General features: G+C 46.9%; 1 protein-coding gene across 1 annotated transcript in view; it reads right to left on the bottom strand.

Annotated features, from left to right (window-relative positions):
• The window catches only part of garnl3 (GTPase activating Rap/RanGAP domain like 3), a 526,019-nt gene that overhangs the window by 259,037 nt on the left and 239,474 nt on the right, over positions 1-27,508 (bottom strand). Inside the window, exon 3 of the mRNA XM_070863382.1 lies at positions 11,980-12,079. Within this exon, the coding sequence (XP_070719483.1) occupies positions 11,980-12,079 (100 nt within the window). The remainder of the gene's footprint in view (positions 1-11,979; positions 12,080-27,508) is intronic.

The following is a 27,508-nucleotide window of genomic DNA, read 5'->3' as shown; positions in this document are numbered from 1 at the left end:
CTTTGGCGTTGATCTCAATAGTCAGACTGCTTGTCCAACATCCAGTTCTGGAGGAGCAGAAATTTTCTCCAATGGAATATTAGGAAGACGGAAGCCATTGTTTTCGGTCCCCACCACAAACTCCGTTCCCTAGCCACCGACTTCAGTCCTCTCCCCAACTTCTGTTGGAGGCTGAACCAGACTGTTTGCAACCTTGGTGTCATATTTGACTCTGAATTGAACTTTTGACCACATATCTGCAGCATAACTAAGACCGCCTATTTCCACCTCTAACATCGCCCGTCTCCGCCCTTGCCTCAGCTCATCCGCTGCTGAAGCCCTCATCCATGCCTTTGTTACCTCTAGACCTGACTATACCAACGCACTCCTGGCTGGCCATGCACATTCTACCCTACGTAAACTAGAGGTGATCCAAAACTCGGCTGCCTGTGTCCTAAGTCGCACCAAATCCCGTTTCCCCCATCACCCCTGAGCTCGCTGACCTACATTGGCTCCTGGTTAAGCAACGCCTCGATTTCAAAATTCTCATCCTTGATTTCAAATCCCTCCATGACCTCGCCCCTCCCTATCTCTGTACTCTCCACCAGCCCCACAACCCCCCCACCCCCCCCCCCCGAGATGTCTGCGCTCCTCTAATTCTGCCCTCTTGAGCATCCTTGATTATAATCGCTCCACCATCGGTGGCCGTGCCTTCTGTTGCCTGGGCCCCAAGCTCTGGAACACCCTGCCTAAACCTCTCTTTCCTCCTTCAAGATGCTCCTTAAAACCTACCTCTTTGACCAAGCTTTTGGTCACCTGCCCTAATTTCTCTTTATGCGGCTCGGTGTCAAAATTTTTATCTCATAATTCTCCTGTGAAGCGCCTGGGGATGTTTCACTACGTTACAGGTGCTCGGGCCGAAATTCAGGGTTCGGATAAGGCCGGTTACCGGCGACTTGCGGCGGCCATGCGGTGGATTCGAGTGTCTGTCGCGTTGCAGTCCATTGACCGCCGCGACCCAAATTCACCTCGGGGATTTTTCGGCCTGTCCCCAACTCCGCCCCACTGCTGCCAAGCGCAGCAAGCACATCAAAGCGTGCACCGCTGCTCTCCCGCGCCTCCAGCGCAATCTGCTCCAAATTTACCTCCACAAATCTTTGCTCTGCTGCGCGGTGCCACCCCCCCCCCCCCTACAGCTTTTTCCGTCGGTGCATGTCGTTTGTTGTGTGTGCGGGGCCCGGCGGCCCTTCAAGGGGAGGGCGCACTGCTGCGACCGCCATGTTTTTTTTTGCCGGCCGACTTCCCGATCGGCCGGACATTTATCGCCCCGGGTTCGGCCGGGCCGCCAACAGGCAGCCTTGGTTTTCCCCCCCCCCCCCTTGGGTGCCAGGCCACTGGCCCGGCCGAAACCCTCCCTGGTGGCCCAGTGGCCGAACCTACAGAATCGCCAAGTCTCTCCCCTTGAAACGAGGGGAGAGACGTGGTGACGCACACGCGCACTGACATCACCACCCGAGTGACAGCGCCGGAGACTCGGTCCCACCCAACTTCCGCCCCCTCACCAGCACTTCCCGCCTCACTTCCGCCCCCATTATGACCGACTTCCGGTCCGATGCGAAAAAAAGTTCAAAGTCCCGAAAATCGGTCGGAAGCCCGCCTCATCGCACCACGCGGTAAAAAAAAAAAAATCATTGGTGCTCCAGCTTTCTGCCGGGCCTGAATTTCGGCCCCGCTTTATAAATACCAGTTGTTGTTGTTATTGCTGTTAAGTAGGTGATGTAAGGCTCCGCGTGTACGCTGACGACACCAAGCTCGAGCTCGCCACCGCCACTGCCTCTGTTGTCAAACTAGTTGTCTGACATCCAATCCTGGATGAGCCGAAATTTCCTCCAATTAAACGTTGGGAAGATCGAAGCCATTGTCGTCGGTCCCCACCACAAATCCCATCCCCCTTCCTGGGCACTGTCTCAGGCTGAACCAGACTGCGCAACCACAACGCCCGATTTGACCCGAAGATGAGCTACCGACCCCATATCCTCTCTCCCACACAGAGACCACTGACTTCCACCTCCTGAATATCACCCAGCTCCGCCTCGGCCCGATGGCTTACTGAAACCCTCATCCACGCTTTTGTTACCTCCAGACTCGACTATTTCAACGCTCTCCTGGCCAACCTCCCATCTTCCGCCCTTCAAGCTCATTGAAAACTCTGCCGCTCCGATTCTGAGGCGCACCAAGTCGCACCCAGCTTTATGCTCAGTGACCTACATCGGTTCCTGGTCTCGCAATGCATCGGTTAAAAACATTCTCATCCTCGTGTTCAAATCGCTCCACGGTTTCGGTCATCCCCGGTCTCTGTAACCTCTTCCAGCCCTCCAAGAACCGTGCGTTCCTCCAACTCCTGCCACGTGTGCAAGCTCCCGTTCCTTCACCCCAGCTTCAGCGGCCGTCCAGGCCCCGTGTTTTGGAATTCACTCCCTAAACCTCTCCGCCTCGCTCTCCTCAAGTAAGACACTCCTTAACACCGACCTCTTTGAATAAAGTTTGCTCAGCTGACCTGATGCCTCCACACATGTGGCTCAGCATCATTTTTGTGTCGTTGTCCAAATTGTGAAGCACTTTTGTGGCGTTTTACTACGTCAAAGGCACTATATCAATGCAATTTTGTTGTTTTTGCTGGCTTTGAAGACTGAAAAGCTCCATTGTGGAACCGAACTCAACTGTGGCTCAGTGGGCAGCACTCTCGCCTCTGAGTCAGAAGGTTGTGGGTTCAAGTCCTACACCAGCAACTTGAGCACATAAATCCAGGCTAGCACTCCAGTGCAGTGCTGAGGGAGTGCCGCACAGTCAGAGGTGCCGTCTTTCAGATGAGACATTAAACTGAGGCCCTGTCTGCTCTCTCAAGTGGGTGTTAAAGATCCCATGGCACTAATTTGAAGAAGAGCAGGGGAGTTATCCCTGGTGTCCTGGCCAATATCTTTATCCCTCAATCAACAAAGCAAAAAAACAGATTATCTGGTTATTATGACATTGCTGTTTGTGGGAGCTTACTGTGTGCAAATTAGCTGCCGCATTTCCTACATTACAACAGTGACTACACTCCAAAAGTACTTCATTGACTGTAAAAGTGCTTTGAGACATCAGTAGTTGTGAAAGGCGCTATATAAATGCAAGTCTGTCTTTCTTTCATACTGCTGTGGACTTTGACAGGATGGAATTTTCCAGGTTTGGACTTTTTAAGAAAAGACGGGATAATATTTCTCGATCATAAGAACATAAGAAATAGGAACAGGAGTAGGCCATAAGGGCCCTCGAGTCTGCTCCAGCATTCAGTAAGATCATGGCTGATCTGATCATGGACTCAGTTCCACTTCCCTGCCCATTGCCCATAACCCTTTACTCCCTTATCACTCAACAATCTGTCTATCTCCGCCTTAAATATATTCAATGTCCCAGCTTCCACAGCTCTCTGGGGCAGAGAATTCCATAGATTTACAACCCTCAGAGAAGACATTTCTCCACATCTCAGTTTTAAATGGGTGGCCCCTTATTCTAAGACTATGTACCCTAGTTTTAGTTTCCCTTATGAGTGGAAGTATCCCCTCTGCATCCACCTTGTCAAGCCCCCTCATAATCTTATAAGTTTCAATAAGATCACCTCTCATTCTTATGAATTCCAATGTGTAGAGGCCCAACCTACTCAGCCTATCCTCATGTCAACCCCCTCATCCCCAGAATCAATCTTTTGAACCTTCTCTAAACAACCTCCAAAGCAAGTATATCCTTCCTTAAATACAGAGATCGAATGGAGTCACAGATTATTGTGGTGCTTAGTTGCTTTTTACCGAGGGTTTGAATCAAGTCTGCAGCATGAGGCAAGGAAGAATATGTTACACGAGGCAGTGCTGGAAGACTGCGTGTGTTGGAGCAATCTCCCAGCTCTTGCTTTCTCTACTCCTCCCATGGCAAAACAAGACTCTGGAAGTAATGTTCCCACGGAGCAGTGGGTTTTATATTTACATCTTTCTGCAAATCGGTGTGCTAACAGTTTTATCTTACCACAAAGAAAATAATCTCTCTTATCCATATCAATAATGCTCATACACTACAGAAAATACAGAATTAGTGCATCGATAATTAATTATTGCAGTGCGCCGAGACTGGAATTCAAAGCTCGTGGGGCAATGACAAATACATTTTTATGTAAGTATAAAAGGAATTAATAATTCAATTATAGAATGCCTATGGTAATCCTTTCATCTAGACGCTAACTGCACATATGCTTAAATAGGGCAAAAACAGATGGGAGATTGAGCATTTTCACATCCTGCAGATTTGTATGACATACAAGTGTTCGGCTTTTAAAAAAAATGGCACAAATACCATAAAGTATCAGTGGGTTATGTGAGTCACGTCGTGACTGCGAGCCAAACTGCAGCCATGGCATCCGGAGTGCCTGCTATATTATTAGACTCTTCAGCTGTTCGCTTGCAGGGTTGTTCGACAGAATTCAGATTTATCATCATTTCTACTGACTCTCTGCAGGTTGGTAAACAATTTAAAAAAAAACACACACCAAGCCACTGAAACAATGCTAATCTCATTTGGCAATGTATTAATCTGTGCGGTAACCACCTCTTGCATAGTTAAGAGCGGTGCTCGAGACAGAGAAAAACACCTTGGCCTTGCCAACGTGCCCACGACGCTGTTCGAAACAACACTTGTAACTCCACCAGAAGTCCATGGGTAACACGACTCAATAGGGTGCTACTTCCCATTGTCACAGGGAAGGCAGAAAGAAGTTACAGTGCATGACAAAACCACTCTGGGATTAGAGAAAATCCTCACTAACTGTCAGATTTCTTGACAGGGTAGATGCAGGGAGGATGTTTCCCCTGGCTGGGGAGTCTAGAACCGGGGTCACAGTCTCAGAATAAGGGGTTGGCCAGTTAGCACTGAGGTGGGAGAGGTTTCTTCACTCAGAGGCTGGTGAATCTTCGGAATTCTCTACCCCAGAGGGCTGTGGAGGCTCAGTCGTTGAGGATATTTAAGACAGGGATCGACAGATTTTTGAACATTAAGGGAATCAAGGGATAGTGCAGGAAAATGGAGTTGAGGCAGAAGGTCAGTCATGATCTTACTTGAATGGCAGAGCAGGCTCGAGGGGCCGAATGGCCTACTCCTGCTCCTATTTCTTATGTTCTTATTTCCGTACAGTCACATCATACATTACAGAGAAAGCACTGGTTAAAAGTAGGCATATGGTGTACCAGGGCACGATTGATTTTATTACAGGTAGCAACAAAAACAGAAATATGTTTGTCCTGGTAAGATCAAGTTGAAAGGCTTTGGAAACTCAGAATAAAATGGATGCTGTTCCTTCCCATCATTTAAAATGGCAGACCAGATATGGCCCATCTGAAAAAATATGGAAGGTTCTATTGAACAGACATTAAGATTTTTTTAAAACTGCCTTTAAATTCGGGGTGTTTAAATTGCAAATAGAGACTGCAAGGTTTCAGCGTCTGAGTAAAACTCTCGACAACCCTATTAGAATTCTAAAGAATCGGTAATCAAAAACACTTCGCTTTAAAAATGAGTTTGAGTCCTCTGTCGATTGAATTCATTATCTGCAGCCTTGTCACCATATGCTATGTGGTTTTCTGAGGTTTTTGATTATTAATTGTGTCAACTGTTGGTTTGATGGGGCATTTTAGTGTCTGTAAACGAATTACTTGATCACAAACTAGCTAACCAAGTGAAGCCCCATTGTGAACTGTGCTTGAGGACTGCTGGTGTTATTAAACTAGAATCCGATATATGACTGCTAGCCCTTGTTGCTCTCGACATCCCTGTGTTCGGGAGTAAGGCCGGTTTCAGCCAGGAATTGGACAGTGGGCGGAAATTGGACATTCTATGAACATGTGTCCTGCAAACATTATCCGGCAATGTGGACTCATTATCATCAAATGGTCATCCCAGTTTGGCGAAGCCTTTAATTGGCCAAGGAGCAAATCTGCTTCCTTATCCAACCATCTGTATATGCATGGCAGTATCATCTTGAACTTTGTATGAGCTGCTGTATAAATTATTTAAGTGTAATTACGTTTGATTAGTAATTTTGCCTGATGTCAGTTGAGTCCTGAGTGTGATGTTACTGTTTGTCCGAGTCGACTGAATATGTAGAGGAATCCTACTTAAATCCCACTGTGTAATGTGAGATAAAGTAACTTTAGTCTGGGCTAGTGAAGACATGCACTCCAAAGTCTGAAACAAAAGAATATTTGTGAGATTCACCAGTTCTACGTGTTGCCTGGATTCCTTTTACTGCTTCAAGAGGAAGGAAAGGCTTGCATTTATATAGAAACATAGAAAATAGGTGCAGGAGTAGGCCATTCGGCCCTTCGAGCCTGCACCACCATTCAATAAGATCATGGCTGATCATTCCCTCAGTACCCCTTTCCTGCTTTCTCTCCATACTCCTTGATCCCTTTAGCCGTAAGGGCCATATCTAACTCCCTCTTGAATATATCCAGTTAACTGGCATCAGCAACTCTCTGCGGCAGGGAATTCCACAGGTTAACAACTCTCTGAGTGAAGACGTTCCTCCTCATCTCAGTCCTAAATGGCCTGCCCCTTATCCTAAGACTGTGTCCCCTGGTTCTGGACTTCCCCAACATCGGGAACATTCTTCCCGCATCTAACCTGTCCAGTCCCGTCAGAATTTTATATGTTTCTATGGGATCCCCTCTCATCCTTCTAAACTCCAGTGTATAAAGGTCCAGTTGCTCCGGTCTCTCCTCATATGTTAGTCCTGCCATCCCTGGAATCAGTCTGGTGAACCTTCGCTGCACTCCCTCAATAGCAAGAACGTCCTTCCTCAGGTTAGGAGAACAAAACTGAACACAATATTCCAGGTGGGGCCTCACCAAGGCCCTGTACAACTGCAGTAAGACTTCCCTGCTCCTATACTCAAATCCCCTTGCTATGAAGGCCAACATACCATTTGCCTTCTTCACCGCCTGCTGTACCTGCATGCCAACTTTCAAGGACTGATGAACCATGGCACCCAGGTCTCGTTGCACCTCCCCTTTTCCTAATCTGCCGCCATTCAGATAATATTCTGCCTTCGTGTTTTTGCCCCCAAAGTGGATAACCTCACATTTATCCACATTATACTGCATCTGCCATGTATTTGCCCATTCGCCTAATCTGTCTAAGTCACCCTGCAACCTCTTAGCGTCCTCCTCACTGCTCACACCGCCACCCAGTTTAGTGTCATCTGCAAACTTGGAGATATTACACTCAATTCCATCATCTAAATCATTAATATATATTGTGAAGAGCTGGGGTCCCAGCACTGAGCCCTGTGGCACCCCACTAGTCAATGCCTGCCATTCTGAAAAGGACCCATTTATCCCGACTCTCTGCTTCCTGTCTGCCAACCAGTTCTCTATCCACGTCAGTACATTACCCCCAATACCATGTGCTTTGATTTTGCACACCAATCTCTTGCGTGGGACCTTGTCAAAAGCCTTTTGAAAGTCCAAATACACCACATCTACTGGGTCTCCCTTGTCCACTCTACTAGTTACATCCTCAAAAAATTCCAGAAGATTTGTCAAGCATGATTTCCCTTTCATAAATCCATGCTGACTTGGACCAATCCTATCACTGCTTTCCAAATGCGCTGCTATTTCATCCTTAATGATAGATTCCAACATTTTCCCCACTACTGATGTCAGGCTAACCGATCTATAATTACCCGTTTTCTCTCTCCCTCCTTTTTAAAAAAGTGGTGTTACATTAGCTACCCTCCAGTCCATGGGAACTGATCCAGAGTCGATAGATTGCTGGAAAATTATCACCAATGCATACACTATTTCTAGGGCCACTTCCTTAAGTACCCTGGAATGTAGACTTTCAGGCCCTGGGGATTTATCGGCCTTCAATCCCGTCAATTTCCCTAACACAATTTCCCGCCTAATAAGGATATCCTTCAGTTCCTCCTTCTCACTACATCCTCGGTCCCCTACTACATCCGGAAGGTTATTTGTGTCTTCCTTTGTGAAGACAGAACCAAAGTATTTGTTCAATTGGTCTGCCATTTCTTTGTTCCCCATTATAAATTCACCCGAATCCGACTGCAAGGGACTTACGTTTGTCTTCATATAGTGCCTTTCATGACTACCAGACAACTCAAAGTGCTTTACAACCACTGAAGTACGTTGTGAAGTGTAGTCACAGTTGTAATATGTAAGAAGCTCAACCTCACATCTAATCACAAAGTTGGCGTCCCGGGATAACTAAAGTGAAAACATTGGGTGTGCCGCGTCACTCTGCTGCATTCTGGTTTCACTGCTTCATGCTGTTTGAAATATATTTCATTATTCTGGACTCCTGAAATATGTCATAAAATTCCCTCTAATAAAGACATCTGGCTAATGATCTGTAGTCACTACACATCAGATCGATCCTTTCATTGCCTTGTCCCTGCAGTAATGCTGTCAGTATCAGGAAGATAGCCAGCAGGACTGCAGCAACTCGGGAGTGACCTGCTGAAAAGGCTTGTGAACGACACGGTAAAATATACGGTTTTAGATGTAGGACCCTTAAGCAGGCTGTGCATATCAGCCTGTCATACTGACCACCTGCGTGGCCTCTCAATACTGTGGCTTGGCTTTCAACCGTGATCTATAACCAGTGCTTGAGAGAGTCTTAGGCTGCTTCAATACATTACACTCTCAACCAAAAACACGCAGTTATACAATGCCTTTAACAAAATAAAAAGCCTTAAAGTGCTTTACAGAACCAAACCCCGAGCCGTGGGAGATGCCCAAAGGCCTGGTCAAAGAGCATGTTTTGAGGGAGCTTTGGAAGGAACCGCGTTTTTAAAAAATTCATTTACAGGATGTGGGCCTCGCTGGCAAGGCCGGCATTTATTGCCCATTCCTAATTGCCCTTGAGATGCTGGTGGTGATCCGCTTTCTTGAACCGCTGCAGTCCGTGTGGTGAAGGTACTTCAGTTCCAAGATTTTGACCCAGTGACGATGAAGGAATAGCGATATATGTCCAAGTTAGGATGGAGTGTTTGGGATGTGCTATCGAAGAGGCGGGGGGTGGGGGGAGGGGTAGAAAGGGGGAAGGGTTGACAGAGAAAGTTCCAGAATACAAGGAGAGGGGAGCTGAAGTTCTGCGACCACAGGTGAAGCTGAGAGAGTGGTGGCGGGGGTGGGTGATGAAATGCCAAGAGAGCCAGAGTTCAATCAGCGAAGGCTACACACTGGTACGTAGAACAGCACGAGATTGCAGAGGTAAGGATCAGCGAGATTGTGGAGGGACTTATAGATGAAGAATGGCAGGCAGTGACTAGTGGGGTGCCGCAGGGCTCAGTGCTGGGATCCCAGCTATTTACAATATACATTAATGATTTAGACAAAGGAATTAAATGTAATATCTCCAAGTTTGCAGATGACACTAAGCTGGGTGGCAGTGTGAGCTGTGAGGAGGATGCTAAGAGGCTGCAGGGTGACTTGGACAGGTTCGGTGAGTGGGCAAATGCATGGCAGATGCAGTATAATGTGGATAAATGTGAGGTTATCCACTTTAGTGATAAAAACAGGAAGGCAGAATATTATCTGAATGGTGACAGATTAGGAAAAGGGGAAGTGCAACGAGACCTGGGTGTCATGGTACATCAGTCATTGAAAGTTGGCATGCAGGTACAGCGCTGATGAAGGCAAATGGCATGTTGGCCTTCATAGCGTGAGGATTTGAGTGTAGGAGCAGGGCGATCTTACTGCAGTTGTACAGGGCCTTGGTGAGGTCACACCTTGAATATTGTGTACAGTTTTGGTCTCCTAATCTGAGGAAGGACATTCTTGCTATTGAGGGAGTGCAGCGAAGGTTCACCGGACTGATTCCCGGGATGGCAGGACTAACATATGAAGAAAGACTGGATCGACTCGGCTTATAGTCACTGGAATTTAGAAGAATGAGAGGGGACCTCAGAGAAACATATAAAATTCTGACAGGATTGGACAGGTTAGATGCAGGAAGAATGTTCCCGATGTTGGGGAAGTCCAGAACCAGGGGTCACAGTCTAAGGATAAGGGGTAAGCCATTTAGGACCGAGATCAGGAGAAACTTCTTCACTCAGAGAGTGGTTAACCTGTGGAATTCTCTACCACAGAAAGTTGTTGAGGCCAGTTCATTAGATATATTCAAAAGGGAGTTAGATATGGCCCTTATGGCTAAAGGGATCAAGGGGTATGGAGAGAAAGCAGGAATGGGGTACTGAAGTTGCATGATCAGCCATGATCATATTGAATGGTGGTGCAGGCTCGAAGGGCCGAATGGCCTGTTCTTGCACCTATTTTCTAAGTTTCTATGTTTTTAAGACAAGAACATTCAGTTATGCATCATGAAAATATGGCCAAGCCACTCAAGCAGTTCGGTGCCAACCTGGCTCCCGAGTGCACTAAATTCACGTGGGTGTAAGACCCTCCTCCAACAGGCCATCTCTTACTGCTTGGATTCTATGCTGCCTGCAGTATAACGCCACAATCCAGTGTGAAACCTCAGTTTAAAAGGACCTCTGTTGGATCTCTTCAACATTTTACAATCTTAGTATTGATTCCTCTGATGCGGGAGTGGGCGCTGGTGCCCACGTTCTCCTAACAAGGAGAATTAGCCACCATGGTGCATGGCTCTACACAGACGGATAAGCAAATTACAGCCTGTTGTGCACTTAGTCGTCTACAGCTACTGCTCTCAAACCAAGAGCGCAGTATAACTACAGCCTTAGGCAAAGATCAGTCACTTGAGGGCGGAAATCTGAGTGGGAAATAAGGTGGCGGGGGGGGAAAGTGATGAATTTTACATTTAAGAATGTAAGAGTTAGGAGCAGGAGTAGGCCATACGGCCCCTCGAGCCATGCAGTAAGATCATGGCTGACCTTCGACCTTAGCTCCACTTTCACGCCATATCCCCTGATTCCTCTAGAGTCCAAAAATCTATCTATCTCAGTCTTGGATATACTCAACGATTCAACATCCACAGCCCTTTGGGGTAGAGAATTCCAAAGATTCATAACCCACTGAGTGAAGAAATTCCTCCTCATCTCGGTCTTAAATGGCCGACCCCTTATCCCGAGACTGTGACCTCTAGTTCTAGACTCTCCAGCCCAGGGGAAACATCCTCCCTGCATCTCCCCTGTCAAGCCCTGTAAGAATTTTGTATATTTCAATGAGATCACCTCTCATTCTTCTAAACTCCAGAGAGTATAGGCTCAATCTACTCAATAGTTCTCTTTATTAAGTTAGAATAAGAAACAATTTAGCTTCTGGACCATTTCCAACATCTGCATGTTCAATATCTGTGCAAATTAGATTTTAGTCTCTCAGCAATTCTCATAGTGGCAGAATAATTAATATGGAAAGCTAATCTCCGAGACAGTGACATGTTCAAATTCATTACAGCTTCAAGTGCTGTATCCTGTTACAAGAGTTATAGGGACAGGCATTGTAAAACGAGTCAGTGTTTGTAGCACACAAGCAGGTTCTTTTGTAATGTTCTCAGAAAGTAGACACTCCAGCCCAGTCTCTCGCTGAACATTAAAAATTTACCGGTCTGCAAACAGCACTCTGCTTACACAAGCTTTCTCTCCCAGTGGGCACGGTGCAATTTGCAGCCAGCCAATATAATAGCAGGGTCGTGCTGACTTAACAACTACTGGTCCCAGACAGGTCGGGCAGGCAAAATCAACGTCGTCATAACAACACCAATATCTTACCTCCAAACTTGAAAGCAGTTAAATTAAACTCACAACGGTCCCAGAATTGAACAGTGCCCAGTCATCTAACCATAGAGGCTACAGCACGAGGGCGAGAGGCTGGATTCAGGCCATCTCACTTGTGTGGGCTGAGCACTCAGTTCCCCGACAACCCTTTTACGCCGCTCTACCCCGTTAAAGTTCAACCTCCACGTTGGCGCCATTACCTTTTCCTAGAAAATATTTGAAATACCATCTGGTGTGATATTCGGGGTTCTCCAAGTGCACGTCAGTGCGGCGCCATGTACCCGGCATGTAGTCAGTGCTCTGGAGAGAGAGAGAAACAGTTACTTCTGTTAATATGCAGCATTTTAACAAAAGAACACAAGAAATAGGAGCGGGAGTAGGCCATTTGGCCCCGCGAGCCTGCTCCGCCATTCAATGAGATCATGGCTGATCTTCTACCTCAACTCCACTTTCCTGCACTATCCCCATATCCCTTGATTCCCTTAATATCCAAAAATCTATTGATCTCTGTCTTGAATATACTCAAAGACTGAGCATCCACAGCCCTCTGAGGTAGAGAATTCCAAAGATTCATCCCCCTCTGAGTGAAGAAATTTCTCCTCAGCTCAGTCCTAAATGGCCAAGCCCTTATTCTTGAGACTGTGACCCCGTGCTCTAGATTCCCCTAATTTTATGGTTGTAACGTATTTGCTTCATGGGTTCTTTACTTAAGAATTAATAGCAGCACATTGCTATTAAGAACTAGTTGGTTTATTAACAAAGGTTTAACAATCACACTGCACATTACCAGTGCATCCACCAGGCTCACAACCACCTGCCTCATCAGTTGGGATCCCCTGAACCCCAACTGGCTGGGGTTTTATTGAGTCTTGTGAACATCACGTGACTGGCTAAGCCACTCCCAACTCAACAGTTCTAACAAAACCTGTGAGCATACTTACAGGTGCGTACATTACAATGGTAAAAAGATTTTCACTAAGACATTGAGGTGAAGGCCAAAGGCTATAGTACATTCTAATGCAAGTGTGGACGCAATCCCAACATACTAACTAGAATTTTTTTTTCTATATTTCACTTCAAATCCCCCACCCCCACCATCTCCAATCATAACACAATCAACGTTGTATCCCATTCTTCTTGTAAATACCACCATGAATACGATAAACCCCTCTGTATTGATCTTTGTTCTCACACGGGTTTCAATAGTCCTAGTATCGGACAGCAGCTACCGGATTTGTATAGTCTGTCTTGATCCAGGGCCAGAAACAGATCTCAACAACAGAGGTCAGGTAGTACTGAAATGCAGCTCGCGGTGCGTTAAAGTACGGGTTACCTCAACACTGGCGGTCACGGTACAGGTAGCCGCTACCTGTCGGTACCCACGGTAATTGTGGACTGTGACGAACGCATCGCCTCAGTTCTGCATCCATCGATAAACACATTCACACTCCAGTCAAGCAGGGGCCGAAAGTGTCCTTTCAAGAAGGGCTGTGGTAAAGAATCAGCGCTCAGTCGGCGCGGAGGGTCCGCCATTTTGTATCTTGCCCTCCTTTAGTTTTGGAGCAGTGTAGGGGACTGCCCCACCTGTTTTCCCGCCGCATCGTGCACGCGCCGACTACTAGGCCCCAGCTTCGGCCGGGCCGCAAACAGGCAGCCTGGCACCCTCTCTTGGGTGCCAGGCCGCTGTCCCAGCCAAAACCCTCCCTGGTGGCCCAGTGTTTGCCACTAAAGTGGCTGCAGAGTTCGCAGCGGCCCTCCCCTTTAACTGAAGGGGAGGGACGGTGAGATGCCTTGGCGCTGATGACTTGGAGCATCAGCCACACCGACCCGGCCCCCACTCCGACCCCGCCACCCCCACCGACCCGCCAGTGACAGCCACTCCGACCCGCCCCCCCCACTCCAAACCGCCCCCACTCCGACCCGGCCCCCGCTCCCCCACTTACGCCCCGTCCCAACGGAAACATAAACCAAAGAGCTGAAAATCAGCGGAATGCCTGCTGAATACCTAAAAACCCGTAGGGTTTCAGGTGGTGGGTAATTTCGGCCCCGCAGTGTCATGTGGGAGCAATGTGCGTGCAGCGGCCCAGAAGTGTGTATTGCTGAGGGGAGCGGGCGGGGGGGGCGGGGAGGGGAGGGTTAGGGTTAGGGTTAGGGTCAGCGCACTATTCCCCTGCTGCCTCCCTTTACCATGGACCGGGCCTGCTGCTGGAGGTGCTCTACTGAAACAACCGAGAGAAAGACCCAGCAACATTTGGGCTTTAAAAGCAACTGCAATGTTAAAAGGGCAGGTCAAATGGAAGCTTCATGAGACACAACAACAACTTGTATTTTTGTAGCACAGTTAACGTAGTAAAACGCCCCATGGTGCTTCACAGGAGTGTTATAAGACAAAACAAATACATTTGACACCGAGCCCATACAAGAAGAAATTACGGGAGATGACCAAAAACTTGAACAAAGAGGTATTTTTTAAGGAGCGTCTTGAAGGAGGAAAGCGTACTGGAGAGGCGGAGAGGTTTAGGCAGGGAGTTCCAGAGCTTGGGGCCTGGCCACTGATGATTGAGCGATTATAATCAGGGATGCTCAAGAGAGCAGAATTAGAGGAGCGCAGACATCTTGGGGCGTTGCGGGGCTGGAGGAGATTACAGAGATAGGGAGGGGCGAGGCCCTGGCGGGATTTAAAAATAAGGATGAGAATTTTGAAAACAAGGCGTTGCTTAACCAGAAGCCAATGTTGGTCAGCGAGTACAGGGGTAGATATCAACTTAATCGTTACAAGTTGTGAAGCTTAGATGTACCAAATAGCATGTGATGTGAGAGTACCTACAGCAGAGCTCTGACTACAATGTCATGAATACCATTTAAGGAGGGTGGAATTAAGACAGAAGCGATCTTGGTTAGGCCCCCAGCCAATGCCTAAGCAAAACATCAGGATCGTGCCAATAACACCATAGTCTCTTGGCAACCGATTACAATAGCCGGTGATGCTCAATTTCTTACTGTACTGCAAACTTTTCAACAATGGATCGTACAGCCATCTGAGCAGGTCTGCCAAGACATACAATTTACTTTTCAAAAGGCTGTGCCACCGTAAGAAAGAGCGAATGTCACAGTGTGATAGAGTAAAGCAGATCAATGAAAAGATTGACAGAACTGCTCATTATCTTTTACCTCTGCATGACCAGAGTAACAGGAGACTAAATGAAGAGGGACAGGAAGTAGTGCAGGTGGGAGCAGGAAGTTGCAAAAGGGGCGTGGACAGATTAAGTGCGTGAGCAAAACAGTGGCAAATGGAATTCAATGTGGGCAAGACTCTGGACCCAAGGAAGATTAATCAGAAGAGTTTCGAAATGTTTGGGAGACTAGGAACTGTGGCAGAGCAGAGAGGTCTGGGAGCCCAAGTGCAGAAATCATTTAACGCTAGTGAGCAGGTACAAAGCGCAATCAAAAAGCTAATGGAAGGTTGGCCTTTATCTCGAGAGGGATGGAATACAGTGGGGAGGAAGTTATGTTCGAGTCGTATAAAGTCTTGGTCACACCCCATCTGGAGTACTGCGTTCCGTTTTTGGCACTGCACCTCAGGAAAGATATATTGGCCTTGGGGGTGGGGGTGCAGGGCAGATTCTCCAGAAATGATATCGGGGCTTAGAGGGTTCCATTTTTTTATTTATTCGTTCCACGGAATTGCTGGCAAGGCCGGCATTTATTGCCCATCCCTAATTGCCCTTGAGAAGGTGGTGGTGAACCGCTGCAGTCCGTACAACTGAGTGGCTTGCTAGGCCATGTCAGAGGACAGTTTATAGTCAACCACATGGCTGTGGGTCTGGAGTCACATAGAGACCAGTTAAGGACGGCAGATGTCCTTCCCGACTGGACATTAGTTGGGTTTTTACGACAATCTGGTAGTCTCATGGTCACCATTAATGATACTAGCTTTTTAATTCCAGATTCATTTAATTGAATTTAAATCCCCCAGCTCCGTGATGGGATTTGAACTCAACGTCTCTGGATTATTAGTCCAGGCCTCTGGATTACGAGTCATTGTTCTCCTAGGCTGTTCGCAGCAGTGTCCTGGAGATGAATCTGTAATTCCTGGGGACTCCAGGACAATCCTGGTGGGTTGGCAATCCTTAACAACGGGCACCAACTGCGGCAAAATCACCGGGATCGCCGCACACAGAATTTCAGGACGCGTGTGCTTTGTAAGGACTGAGCTCATAGATTGAGGTATTGATGTTTATACGAACACCACTCTCAGGCTTGACCTGCTCTCCATCCGACCAGTACTGTCCCCAGACACTATCCTTGACGCTGTCACTCCATTCCCCAACACTGTGTGCTGTGCCCGACATGAACTGCCCTTCCTTATGAAACGGCCACGCTGCACTTCCCAAAACCAGCAGCAACTGCTAGCCCTTTCCAAGACTATCTTCCTCACCCCGCACAGATAGACAAAAAGAAAATTGTCCTAATTGCAGTTACCCACCCTATTCCAATATCCATTTATTCCCCATTTCTTTTATCCACCTATCCACACTAAGCTGTGTTGACATAGTTCAACCACATAACCTGGAAAGAAAGGCTTGCATTTATATAGCGCCTTTCGCGACAATCAGACGTCTGAAAGTGCTTTGCAGCCATTTAAGTACTTCTGAAGTGTAGTCACTGTTGTAATGCAGGAAACACGGCAGCCAATTTGCACACAGCAAGCTCCCACAAACACCAATGTGATAATGACCAGATAATCTGTCTTAGTGATGTTGATTGGGGGATAAATATTGTCCAGAACACCGGGGATAGCTCCCCTGCTCTTCTTTGAAATAGTGCCATGGGATCTTTTACATCCAACTTAGGGGGCAGACGGGGCCTCGGTTTAACGTCTCATCTGAAAGACGGCACCTCCGACAGTACAGCACTCCCTCAGCACTGCACTGGGAGTGACAGCCTAGATTTATGTGCTCAAGTCCCTGGAGTGAGATTGGAACGCACAACCTTTTGACTGAGAGGCAAGAGTGCTATCTACTGACACTCCTATAGGTAGGGATTAAAAACCTTCCCGTACAGAAACTGTGAGATACTTGACGTTCCATAGAAACATAGAAAATAGGTGCAGTAGGAGACCATTCGACCCTTCGAGCCTGCACCACCATTCAATATGATCATGGCTGATCATGCAACTTCAGTACCCCATTCCTGCTTTCTCTCCATACCCCTTGATCCCTTTAGCCATAAGGGCCACATTTAACTCCCTTTTGAATATATCTAACGAACTGGCCTCAACAACTTTCTGGGGTAGAGAATTCCACAGATTCACAATTCTCTGAGTGAAGAAGTTCCTCCTCATCTCAGTCCTAAATGGCTTACCCCTTATCCTTAGACTGTGACCCCTGGTTCTGGACTTCCCCAACATCGGGAACATTCTTCTTGCATTTAACCTGTCCAATCCCGTCAGAATTTTATATGTTTCTATGAGGTCCCCTCTCATTCTTCTAAATTCCAGTGACTATAAGCCCAGTCGATCCAGTCTTTCTTCATATGTCAGTCCTGCCATCCCGGGAATCAGTTTGGAGAACCTTCGCTGCACTCCCTCAATAGCAAGAATGTCCTTCCTCAGATTAGGAGACCAAAACTGTACACAATATTCAAGGTGTGGCCTCACCAAGGCCCTGTACAACTGCAGTAAGACCTGCCTGCTCCTATACTCAAATCCTCTCGCTATGAAGGCCAACATGCCATTTGTCGTTTTCACTGCCTGCTGTACCTGCATGCCAACTTTCAATGACTGATGTACCATGACACCAGGTCTTGTTGCACCTCCCCTTTTCCTAATCTGTCACTATTCTGATAATATTCTGCCTTCCTGTTTTTGTCACCAAAGTGGATAACCTCACAATTATCCACATTATACTGCATCTGTCATGCATTTGCCACCTAACCTGTCCAAGTCACCCTACAGCCTCTTAGCATCCTCCTCACAGCTCACACTGCCACCCAGCTTAATGTCATCTGCAAACTTGGAGATATTACACTCAATTCCTTCGTCCAAATCATTAATGTATATTGTAAATAACTGGGGGCCCAACACTGAACCTTGCGGTACCCCACTAGTCACTGCCTGCCATTCTGAAAAGGACCCATTTATTCCCACACTTTGCTTCCTGTCTGCCTACCAGTTCTCTATCTACGTCAATACATTACCCCCAATACCATGTGCTTTAATTTTGCACACTAATCTCTTGTGTGGGACCTTGTCAAAAGCCTTTTGAAAGTCCAAATACACCACATCCACTGGCTCTCCCTTGTCCACTCTACTAGTTACATCCTCAAAAAATTCTAGAAGATTTGTCAAGCATGATTTCCCTTTCATAAATCCATGCTAACTTGGACCGATCCTGTCACTGCTTTCCAAATGCGCTGCTATTACATCTTTAATAATCGATTCCAACATTTTCCCCACTACTGATGTCAGGCTAACCGGTCTATAATTCCCTGTTTTCTCTCCCTCCTTCTTTAAAAAGTGGGGTTACATTAGCTATCCTCCAATCCATAGGAACTGATCCGTAGTCTATAGAATGTTGGAAAATGACCACCAATGCATCCACTATTTCTAGGGCCACTTCCTTAAGTACGCTGAGATGCAGAGTATCAGGCCCTGGGGATTTATCGGACCTTCAATCCCATCAATTTCCTTAACACAATTTCCCGAATAATAAGGATTTCCTTCAGTTCCTCCTTCTCGCTAGACCCTCGGTCCCCTAGTATTTCCGGAAGGTTATTTGTGTCTTCCTTAGTGAAGACAGAACCAAAGTATTTGTTCAACTGGTCTGTCATTTCTTTGTTCCCCATTATAAATTCACCTGATTTTGACTGCAAGGGACCTACATTTGTCTTCACTAATCTTTTTCTCTTCACATATCTATAGAAGCTTTTGCAGTCAGTTTTTATGTTCCCTGCAAGCTTACTCTCATACCTAATTAAACCCTTTGTCCTCCTTTGCTGAATTCTAAATTTCTCCCAGTCCTCAGGTTTGCTGCTTTTTCTGGCCAATTTATTTGCCTCTTTCTTGGATTTAACACTATCCCTAATTTCCCTCATTAGCCACGGTTGAGCCACCTTCACCGTTTTATTTTACGCCAGACAAGGATGTACAATTGTTGAAGTTCACCCATGTGATCTTTAAATGTTTGCCACTGCCTATCCACCGCCAACCCTTTAAGTACCATTCGCCAGTCTATCCTCGCCAATTCACACGTGAGCACTCCCAAACATTTTCAACCCAAAAATGTGTCCTGGAATTTCCACTCCCCATCTAATTTTCCTCACTTGCATGTCTGCATTGAAAGATGCGAGTGTTGAGGATTACTGCCTACTTATTTTACTCACTAAGGGGTTAAACTGAAGCAACAGATGGAAGAAGTGCAGGAATAATTAACTCAGGGACTGAGTTTTTCAGGGAAGGACGGAGGATCGGCTGCAATGCCTTGTGCCGTTTCGAGGCCGAGCTGTTGGACTTTCCTGCTGTCAAATTGCAAACTTTGTGCGCTTTTTAAGTAAAGATTCGGCTCCTGAGCCCCTCGTGGGGGCGGATTACGTAGATCCCCCTTGTGGGCTGTAAATTTAAAGTCCATCCGAACAGTCAACGGAAAATATCGCACTGCAATTTATTACTTTTCAAGATCTGCTTCGACTGGCATTTGTAGTGCTTAAGGGATTTAAACGCAACAAAATCATGTAACGCCAACGGTTGGAGCAGAACTTGTGACGAAAGGTCCTCGCACACCTTGGGGAGGAAAGGCTGCGGCTGTACCAGACAAGACGTCTGCGGATGTTTAAAGAGGTGGGTGGCCTGGAAACAAAAGATAAATAAATCCTGGGCCCGATGAGGTGAACAAATCTGCCAATATAAACTTGCAGCTTCAGTGTGCCTGGTCAGCCCACCCTGGCTGTTTAGATTTTTACGCCATTGCACCTCTCCTAGTGCCTGCAGGTGTCTGTTCAATGCTGGCATTCCTATCGCTTGTTTTTTTGCGAGGCAATAAAAAGAATGACTTGCATTTATATAGCGCCTTTCACGACCATCGGACGTCTCAAAGCGCTTTACAGCCAATGAAGTACTTTGGAGTGTAGTCACTGTTGTAATGCAGAAAAGGCGGCAGCCACTTTGCATGCAGCAAGCTCCCACAAACAGCAATGTGATAATGACCAGATCATCTATTTGTTATGTTGATTGAGGGATAAATATTGGCCAGGACACTGGGGATAACTCCCCCGCTCTTCTTCGAAATAGTGCCATGGGATCTTTTACGTCCACCTGAGAGAGCAGACGGGGCCTCGGTTTAATGTCTCATCCAAAAGACGGCACCTCCGACAGTGCAGCACTCCATCAGCACTGCACTGGAGTGTCAGCGTAGATTTAAAAAAAAAAAAATGTGTTCAGGTCCCTGGAGTGGGACTTGAACCCACAACCTTCTGACTCAGAGGCGAGTGTGTTGTCCACTGAGCCACAGCTGACACTAAAGCTGGACGATATGATGCCTGATGTCACTTTGTCATTAGCACATCATTTCAATACACCCAGCCCAAATTTGGGCCGGTGTTTCCGGCCTCTGGCAGAAATGGCACTGACAAATCCTTAAAGCTCCACCAATGGCAGGGGATTCGGCAGGATGGCTCCCAACCAATTTTCCAACCATTTCCCCACATAACTACTGCCAGAAAATGGGCCTAACCTGGAAGTTCTAAAAAAGAAAGTCATGAACACATCAACTGCACAATAAGAATTCTTGATAAATAAACAGCAGTAATCACTAGGTCTTATTGTGATCCATTCTATACCAGAACTGAACCTTCTTCTAATGTGTTTTTAAAGACATTCGCGACCAATCGGGTTCATTCAGAGACCAGAAGTAAAACTGGCACTAAAATGGAGACAAGAGCTTTCCTTCATTCAAAAACATAACATAAGAAATAGGAGCAGGAGTCGGCCATTTGGCCCCTCGAGCCTGCTCCGCCATTCAGTAAGATCACGGCTGATCTGATCTTGGCTTCAACTCCACTTCCCTGCCCGCTCCCCATAATCCTCGAGTTCCCTATAGTTCAAGGATCTGTCTATCTCAGCCTCGATTATGACCCAGCCTCCACAGCTCTCTGAGGTAAAGGATTCCAAAGATTCACGACCCTCAGAGAAGAAATTCATCCTCATCTCCGTCTGAAATGGGTGATCCCTTATTCTGAGACTATGCCCCCGAGTTCTCGATTCCCTCTCGAGGGGAAACATCCTCTCTGCATCTACCTTGTCAAGCCCCCTCGGAATCTTATATATTTCAATAAGATCACCTCTCATTCTTCTAAACTCCAATGAGTATAGGCCCAACCTGCTCAACCTTTCCTCATAAGACAACTAAGCTCTTTTGGTACTGTTCTGATTTGCGACAACTGTACAGGGTATTGGCGAGGCCACACCTGGAGCACTACGTACAGTTTTAGTCTCCATATTTAAGGAAGGATATACTTGCATTGGAGGTTGTTCAGAGAAGGTTCACTAGGTTGATTCCTTACCGTGAAAGGGTTAAATACGTAAACTTTAACTGGCACCAAAGTGATGGGCAACATTGAGGTCTGAGCTGCGCACACACAGCAGTGTGTCAGCGTTGTCACTCACATCAACGCTCTTTCAGTCAAATATTTCCGATATCAGCTCCTCACGTAAGAGTGGGATTTAACATATGCCAGCCATAATGCTGCCATTCATTCCGGTTAGTTCCACTTTTTGTGGGTGGTTTTTTGAGCGAACAATATTGTGGGCAATAAGTGTGCGAGGTGGTGAAATTGACGATGGATGATCTCCATGGCCGCTAGTTTGGGTAAATATGCTCTTTACAACAAAAAATAGTCGCTGGGCGTTAATATTGAATCTCAGCGTTAATTCCATTTGGAAACTAACGCTGGGCGATATTATGGGCGTTAAATTCGCCCATTCTGCTGATTCCGCCCCCAAAAAAGTGGGCAGGCGGTGATATTTTTTCTCGCCGTTAAGCCCATTGGGAAAACAACGCTCGGCGACAAGTCTCCTAAAAAAGCCCGTCATTTTCCATTTTGTGCCAGAATGGGCGCTATATGGGCGTTATACGTCATTTCAGCGGTAAAATGGGCGTTAAGTGGGCATTAAGCAGGCAAGAAAAGTGGAGGTTCTAGCGCATAGTCTTAGAATAATGGGCCGCCCATTTAAAACTGAGATGAGGAGAAATTTCTTCTCTCGGAAGGTTGTAATTCTCTGCCCCAGAGAGCTGTGGAGGTTGGGTTGCTAAATTTATTTAAGGCGGAGATAGACAGATTGTTGAGCGATAAGGGAGTAAAGGGTAATGGGGAGCGGGCAGGGAAGTGGAGCTGAGTCGATGATCAGATCAGCCATGATCTTATTGAATGGAAGAGCAGGCTCAAGGGGCCAAATGGCCTACTCCTGTTACTATTTCTTATGTTCTTATCACCAGATTCCCAATCTTCACGGAGATCCACCTGGTCTCTCCTGGGTTCAGCTCAAAAGAGCTCAGCAACGTCATTTCAACTGGATTGAATTAATTTTTTTTTTTTATCATTTTGTCTGGAGCTGAAATGTTTTGATTGAACTCATCACTCCCAGGACCCATGTGAGCTGTGCACATCAAAGAACGCACAGGAACGGATTTGATTTATTTCAAACAATTTGACTGAATATTTTGAGTGACAGACTGGAGAGAAGCGAGGGCAGCAGCGTTCATAAATCAATCACGGGTAAACACTGAGCATTGCCGTTTTATACACTGTCTGCCGAGAAAACACAGCACTGTAAACTACTGACATGCTTTTACAATTGAAGGTAAAACACCATGCAAGTGTATCACTCTCCAATGTATAATTTACATCTCTTGTGTTTGGCTTCGGAAATATAAATATTATCCTTAGGTTTCCGAATATCCAGATACACAAATCACCAAAAGTAGCGACGCAGGTTAATAAGGCCATTAAAACAGCAAGAAAAGTGTTGGGGTTCATTTCCAGAGGGACAGAATGGAAAAAGCACAGAAATGATGTTAAACCTGTCTTAAACCTTGGTTGGACCACACTGGGCGTACTGTGAACAGTTTTGGTCACCATATTATAAAAAGGATATAGAGGCACTGGAGAAGATGCAAAAAATATTCACCAGAATGATACCAGAACTGAGAGGTTATACCTGTCAGGAACGATTGAACCGGCTGGAAAAGAGAAGACTGAAGGGAAACCTAATAGAAGTCTTCAAGATTAGCCTAACATCTGTGGTTGGGAAAATGTTGGAGTCCATTATGAAAGAAGCAGCAGCAGGACATTTGGAAAAGCAAAATTCGGCCAGGCAAAGTCAGTATGGAGTTATGAAGCGGAAGTCATGTTTGACAAATTTGCTGGAGTTCTTTGAGGATGTAACGAACAGGGTGGATAAAGGGGAACCAGTGGATGTGGTGTATTTGGACTTCCAGAAGGCATTTGACAAGGTGCCACACAAAAGATTACTGCACAAGATAAAAGTTCACGGGGTTGGGGGTAATATATTAGCATGGATAGAAGATTGGCTAACTAACAGAAAAGAGAGTCGGGATAAATGGTTCATTCTCTGGTTGGCAATCAGTAACGAGTGGGGTGCCACAGGGATCAGTGCCGGGACCTCAACAATTTACAATCTATATTAACGATTTGGAAGAAGGGACTGAGTGTAACGTGGCCAAGTTTGCTGACGATACAAAGATGGGAGGAAAAGCAATGTGTGAGGTCACAAAAAATCTGCAAAAGGACAGACAGGCTAAGTGAGTGGGAAAGAATTTGGCAGATGGAGTATAATGTTGGAAAGTGTGAGGTCATGCACTTTGGCAGAAAAAATCAAAGAGCAAGTTATTATTTAAATGGAAAAAGATTGCAAAGTGCTGCAGTACAGCAGGACCTGGGGGTACTTGTGCATGAAACACAAAAGGATAGTATGCAGGTGCAGCAAGTGATCAGGAAGGCCAATGGAATCTTGGCCTTTATTGCAAAGGGAAGTCTTGCTACAGCTATATAAGGTATTGGTGAGGCCACACCTGGAATACTGCGAGCAGTTTTGGTTTCCATATTTACGAAAGGAGATACTTGCTTTGGAGGCAGTTCAGAGAAGGTTCACTAGGTTGATTCGGGGATGAGGGGGTTGACTTATGAGGGAAGGTTGAGTAGGTTGGGCCTCTACTCATTGGAATTCAGAAGAATAAGAGGTGATCTTATAGAAACGTAAAAGATTATGAGGGGGCTTGACAAGGCAGATGCAGAGTGAATGTTTCCTATGGTGGGGGAGACTAGAACTAGAGGGCATGATCTTAGAATAAGGGGCCGCCCATTTAGAACTGAGATGAGGAGCAATTTCCTCTCTCAGAGGGTTGTGAATCTGTGGAATTTGCTGCCTCAAAGAGCTGTGGTAGCTGGGACATTGAATAATTATACAGTTTCTTGAGCGATGGTGGGATGAGGGGTTATGGGGAGCGGGCGGGGAAGTGGAGCTGAATCCATGATCAGATCAGCCATGATCTTAATGAATGGCGGAGCAAGCTCGAGGGGCCATATGGCCTACTCCTGCTCCTATTTCTTATGTTCTTATTATGAAAGGGTTTGATAGGATGGACGTAGAGAAGATGTTTCCACTTGTGGAGAGACCAAAACTAGGGGCCATAAATATAAGACAGTCACTAATAAATCCAACAGGGAATTCAGGAGGACCGTCTTTATTCAGAATGTGGTTAGAATGTGGAACTCTCTACCACAAGGAGCAGTTGATGTGAATAGCATAGATGCATTTAAGGGGAAGCTAGATAAGCACGAGGGAGAAAGGAATAGAATATTATGCTGATAGGGTTAGATGTAGTAGGGTAAGAGGAGGCTCGTGTGGAGCATAAACACCGACATTGACCGTTTGGGCCGAACAGCCTGTTTCTGTGCTGTACATCCTATGTAATTTCAAGTAATATCACTGGTGTAGGTCACAGTACCAAGTGCTCCCACACAGTGCCACGTGCCACCCATGGCTTTGTCCCAGTCCCACGTGCCAGGTGCCTGCGTCCAATGCCGAGTGGTTTGGTCCCACACCCAAGTTCTGCCTGCAGTCTGAGGCGGATTGAGGGACAATCACTTGGAAGCAGGATGAGGCCACCCTAATGGCACATGACAGGCCAGAACCAAACTATCCAGGAGCACTTAGGAGTTGGACTAGTCCAGTAATTGTCACCCTGGAGTGTGACCAGGCTGTGGGCTGCATTCTGTGCAGTGACTGTACTAGAACGGGGTAAGAATTTGGAAGGTGCACCAGACTGGTCTGGCCCAAAACACTGCTCAATACAAGATAGCTTTGTTACAGTATACTCCACATTGCCAGGTTCCAGTACCAGCCGGCTTACCACTGACAGTGCCGCTTATAGTTGGAAATTCCACAGCTGCAGAATAACTCCCCTCGCCGTGGAATTACTCCCCCCGCCGCGGAACCACTTCCCCCGTCATTTTTCCCCACATTCCAGACACTGTGGCTGAGACTCATTTTGTCCTCAGCTCCCATGCAGGGAACGCCTGCAACTGGAACGTCATCGACCGACTGCATTTCTGATCAGGCTCATCAGCGAATGCACCAGCAGCGAGCCAAACACGGCGATCTAGTTTTGTTCCCGATTGGCAAAACGGAGGGCTACCTTACTAGGTTGTGACGGCCCAAAAAAATTATACTGCGTTTTGGATTTCATTCAATAAATCAGTATTTTTTTTTAATTGTCTTAAAGTAATCTTTTACTTAATAAGCGATTGAACAGCTTGTTTTTTTGTAAGTTTTCTTGGAATGAATGGACCTGGTTGGTCTGAACAACTGAGAGCCCGCACTTGGTGGGAGCTAAGTTCCGCCCAAGTCCCGCCCAAAGGACCGCTGAGATATGTGATGGTACTTTGGGCGGGAGTTTCGTTAAAAACTCCCAGAAAGACCGCCCGGCGGCAAGAAAGGGACTTACACCGTGAATCTGGCCGGCAGGGGGCGGCAGCTCCCAATCCCAGCGACAAATGCGATCCTCGCCAAAGTGCTGCCGAGGATTGAGTCAGACCCAGGGAGGGGGGGGAGCACATAAAAATATTTATACCAAAAAAAAACCGGGAGACCTTCAGGGGACCCCATCCACATAAATCGCTGAAAAAAAATAAAAGAAAAGTTCACAATCCTTTTTTTTTTTGCAGGTCTTCATACTTACCGTTGGGGTTAGACCTGCCATCACGCACCGGTCCTTCCCCCTGCTGTTAACGACTCCCCCCCCCCCCCACAGCAATCTGGCAGCTCGGCGGGCAGGACACTTGCACGCCTTGCGCACCAGTGGCCATCAGCGGGCGGTTCCCAGTGGTCACCCCCTCCCGCCGGCGGGAGGCCGAGTAGAAACTGGCACCGAGGGAGACGGCCCAAAAAAACTCGGCAGCAAGGCAGCAAGGCCCTGACTGTCTTGCTGGACTCCTTTAGAGGCCAAGAAGATGAAGCTGCAGAGTGGGACTGGAGATCAGACCAAGCAAGGGTTAGCTGGCCCCCTCACCTGAAGGCCAGCTGTTGGCACCAGTCCTTCGCACAGCATGTTTTTAACTCATCCACGGGATGTGGGCGTCGTTGGCAAGGCCGGCATTTATTGCCCATCCCTAACTTCCCTTAATTGAGTGGCTTATTGGCCATTTCAGAGAGCAGTTAAGAGTCAACCATATTGTTGTGGGTCTGGAGTCACATATAGGCCAGACCGGGTAAGGACGACAGATTTCCTCCCCTAAAGGGCATTTGTGAACTAGATGGGTTTTTCCTGACAATCCAGAATCCAGTAGTTACATGGTCACCATTACTGATACTGGTTTTTAATTCCAAATTTATTTAATGAACTGAATTTAAATTCCCCAGCTGCTGTGGTGGGATTTGAACTCGGGTCTCTGGATCATTGGTCCAGGGCTCTGGATCACTAGCCCCGTAACATAACCAATATGCTACTCATCATAGACAGTCCCTCGGAATCGAGGAAGACTTGCTTCCACTCCTGAAGTGAGTTCTTTGGTGGCTGAACAGTCCAATACGAGAGCCACAGACTCCATCACAGGTGGGACAGACAGTGGTTGAGGGTAAGGGAGGGTGGGACTGGTTTGCCGCACGCTCCTTCCGCTGCCTACGCTTGATTCCTGCATGCTCTCGGCGACGAGACTCGAGGTGCTCAGCTCCCTCCCGGATGCACTTCCTCCACTCAGGACGGTCTTGAGCCAGGGACTCCCAGGTGTCAGTGGGGATGTCGCACTTTATCAGGGAGGCTTTGAGGGTGTCCCTGCAGAGTTTCCACTGCCCAACTTTGGCTTGTTTACCGTGAGGGAGTTTCGAGGAGAGCACTTGCTTTGGGAGTCTCGTGTCTGGCATGCGGACTATGCAGCCTGCCCAGCGGAGCTGATCGAGTGTGGTCAGTGCTTCAATGCTGGAGATGTTAGTTTGAATGAGGACACTGATGTTGGTGCGCCTGTCTTCCCAGGGGATTTGTAGGATCTTGCGGAGACATCATTGGTGATATTTCTCCAGCAACTTGAGGTGTCTACTGTACATGGTCCATGTCTCTGAGCCATACAGGAGGGTGAGTATTACTACAGCCCTGTAGACCATGAGCTATTCGTGCAATAACAGCCTAACAGATGCTGTGGTGACTTAAATCTCCAGAA

This window comes from Pristiophorus japonicus, chromosome 20 (genome assembly GCF_044704955.1).
Source record: "Pristiophorus japonicus isolate sPriJap1 chromosome 20, sPriJap1.hap1, whole genome shotgun sequence".
Lineage (NCBI taxonomy): Eukaryota > Metazoa > Chordata > Chondrichthyes > Pristiophoridae > Pristiophorus > Pristiophorus japonicus.
This window is presented reverse-complemented; position numbering and strand designations above follow the sequence as displayed.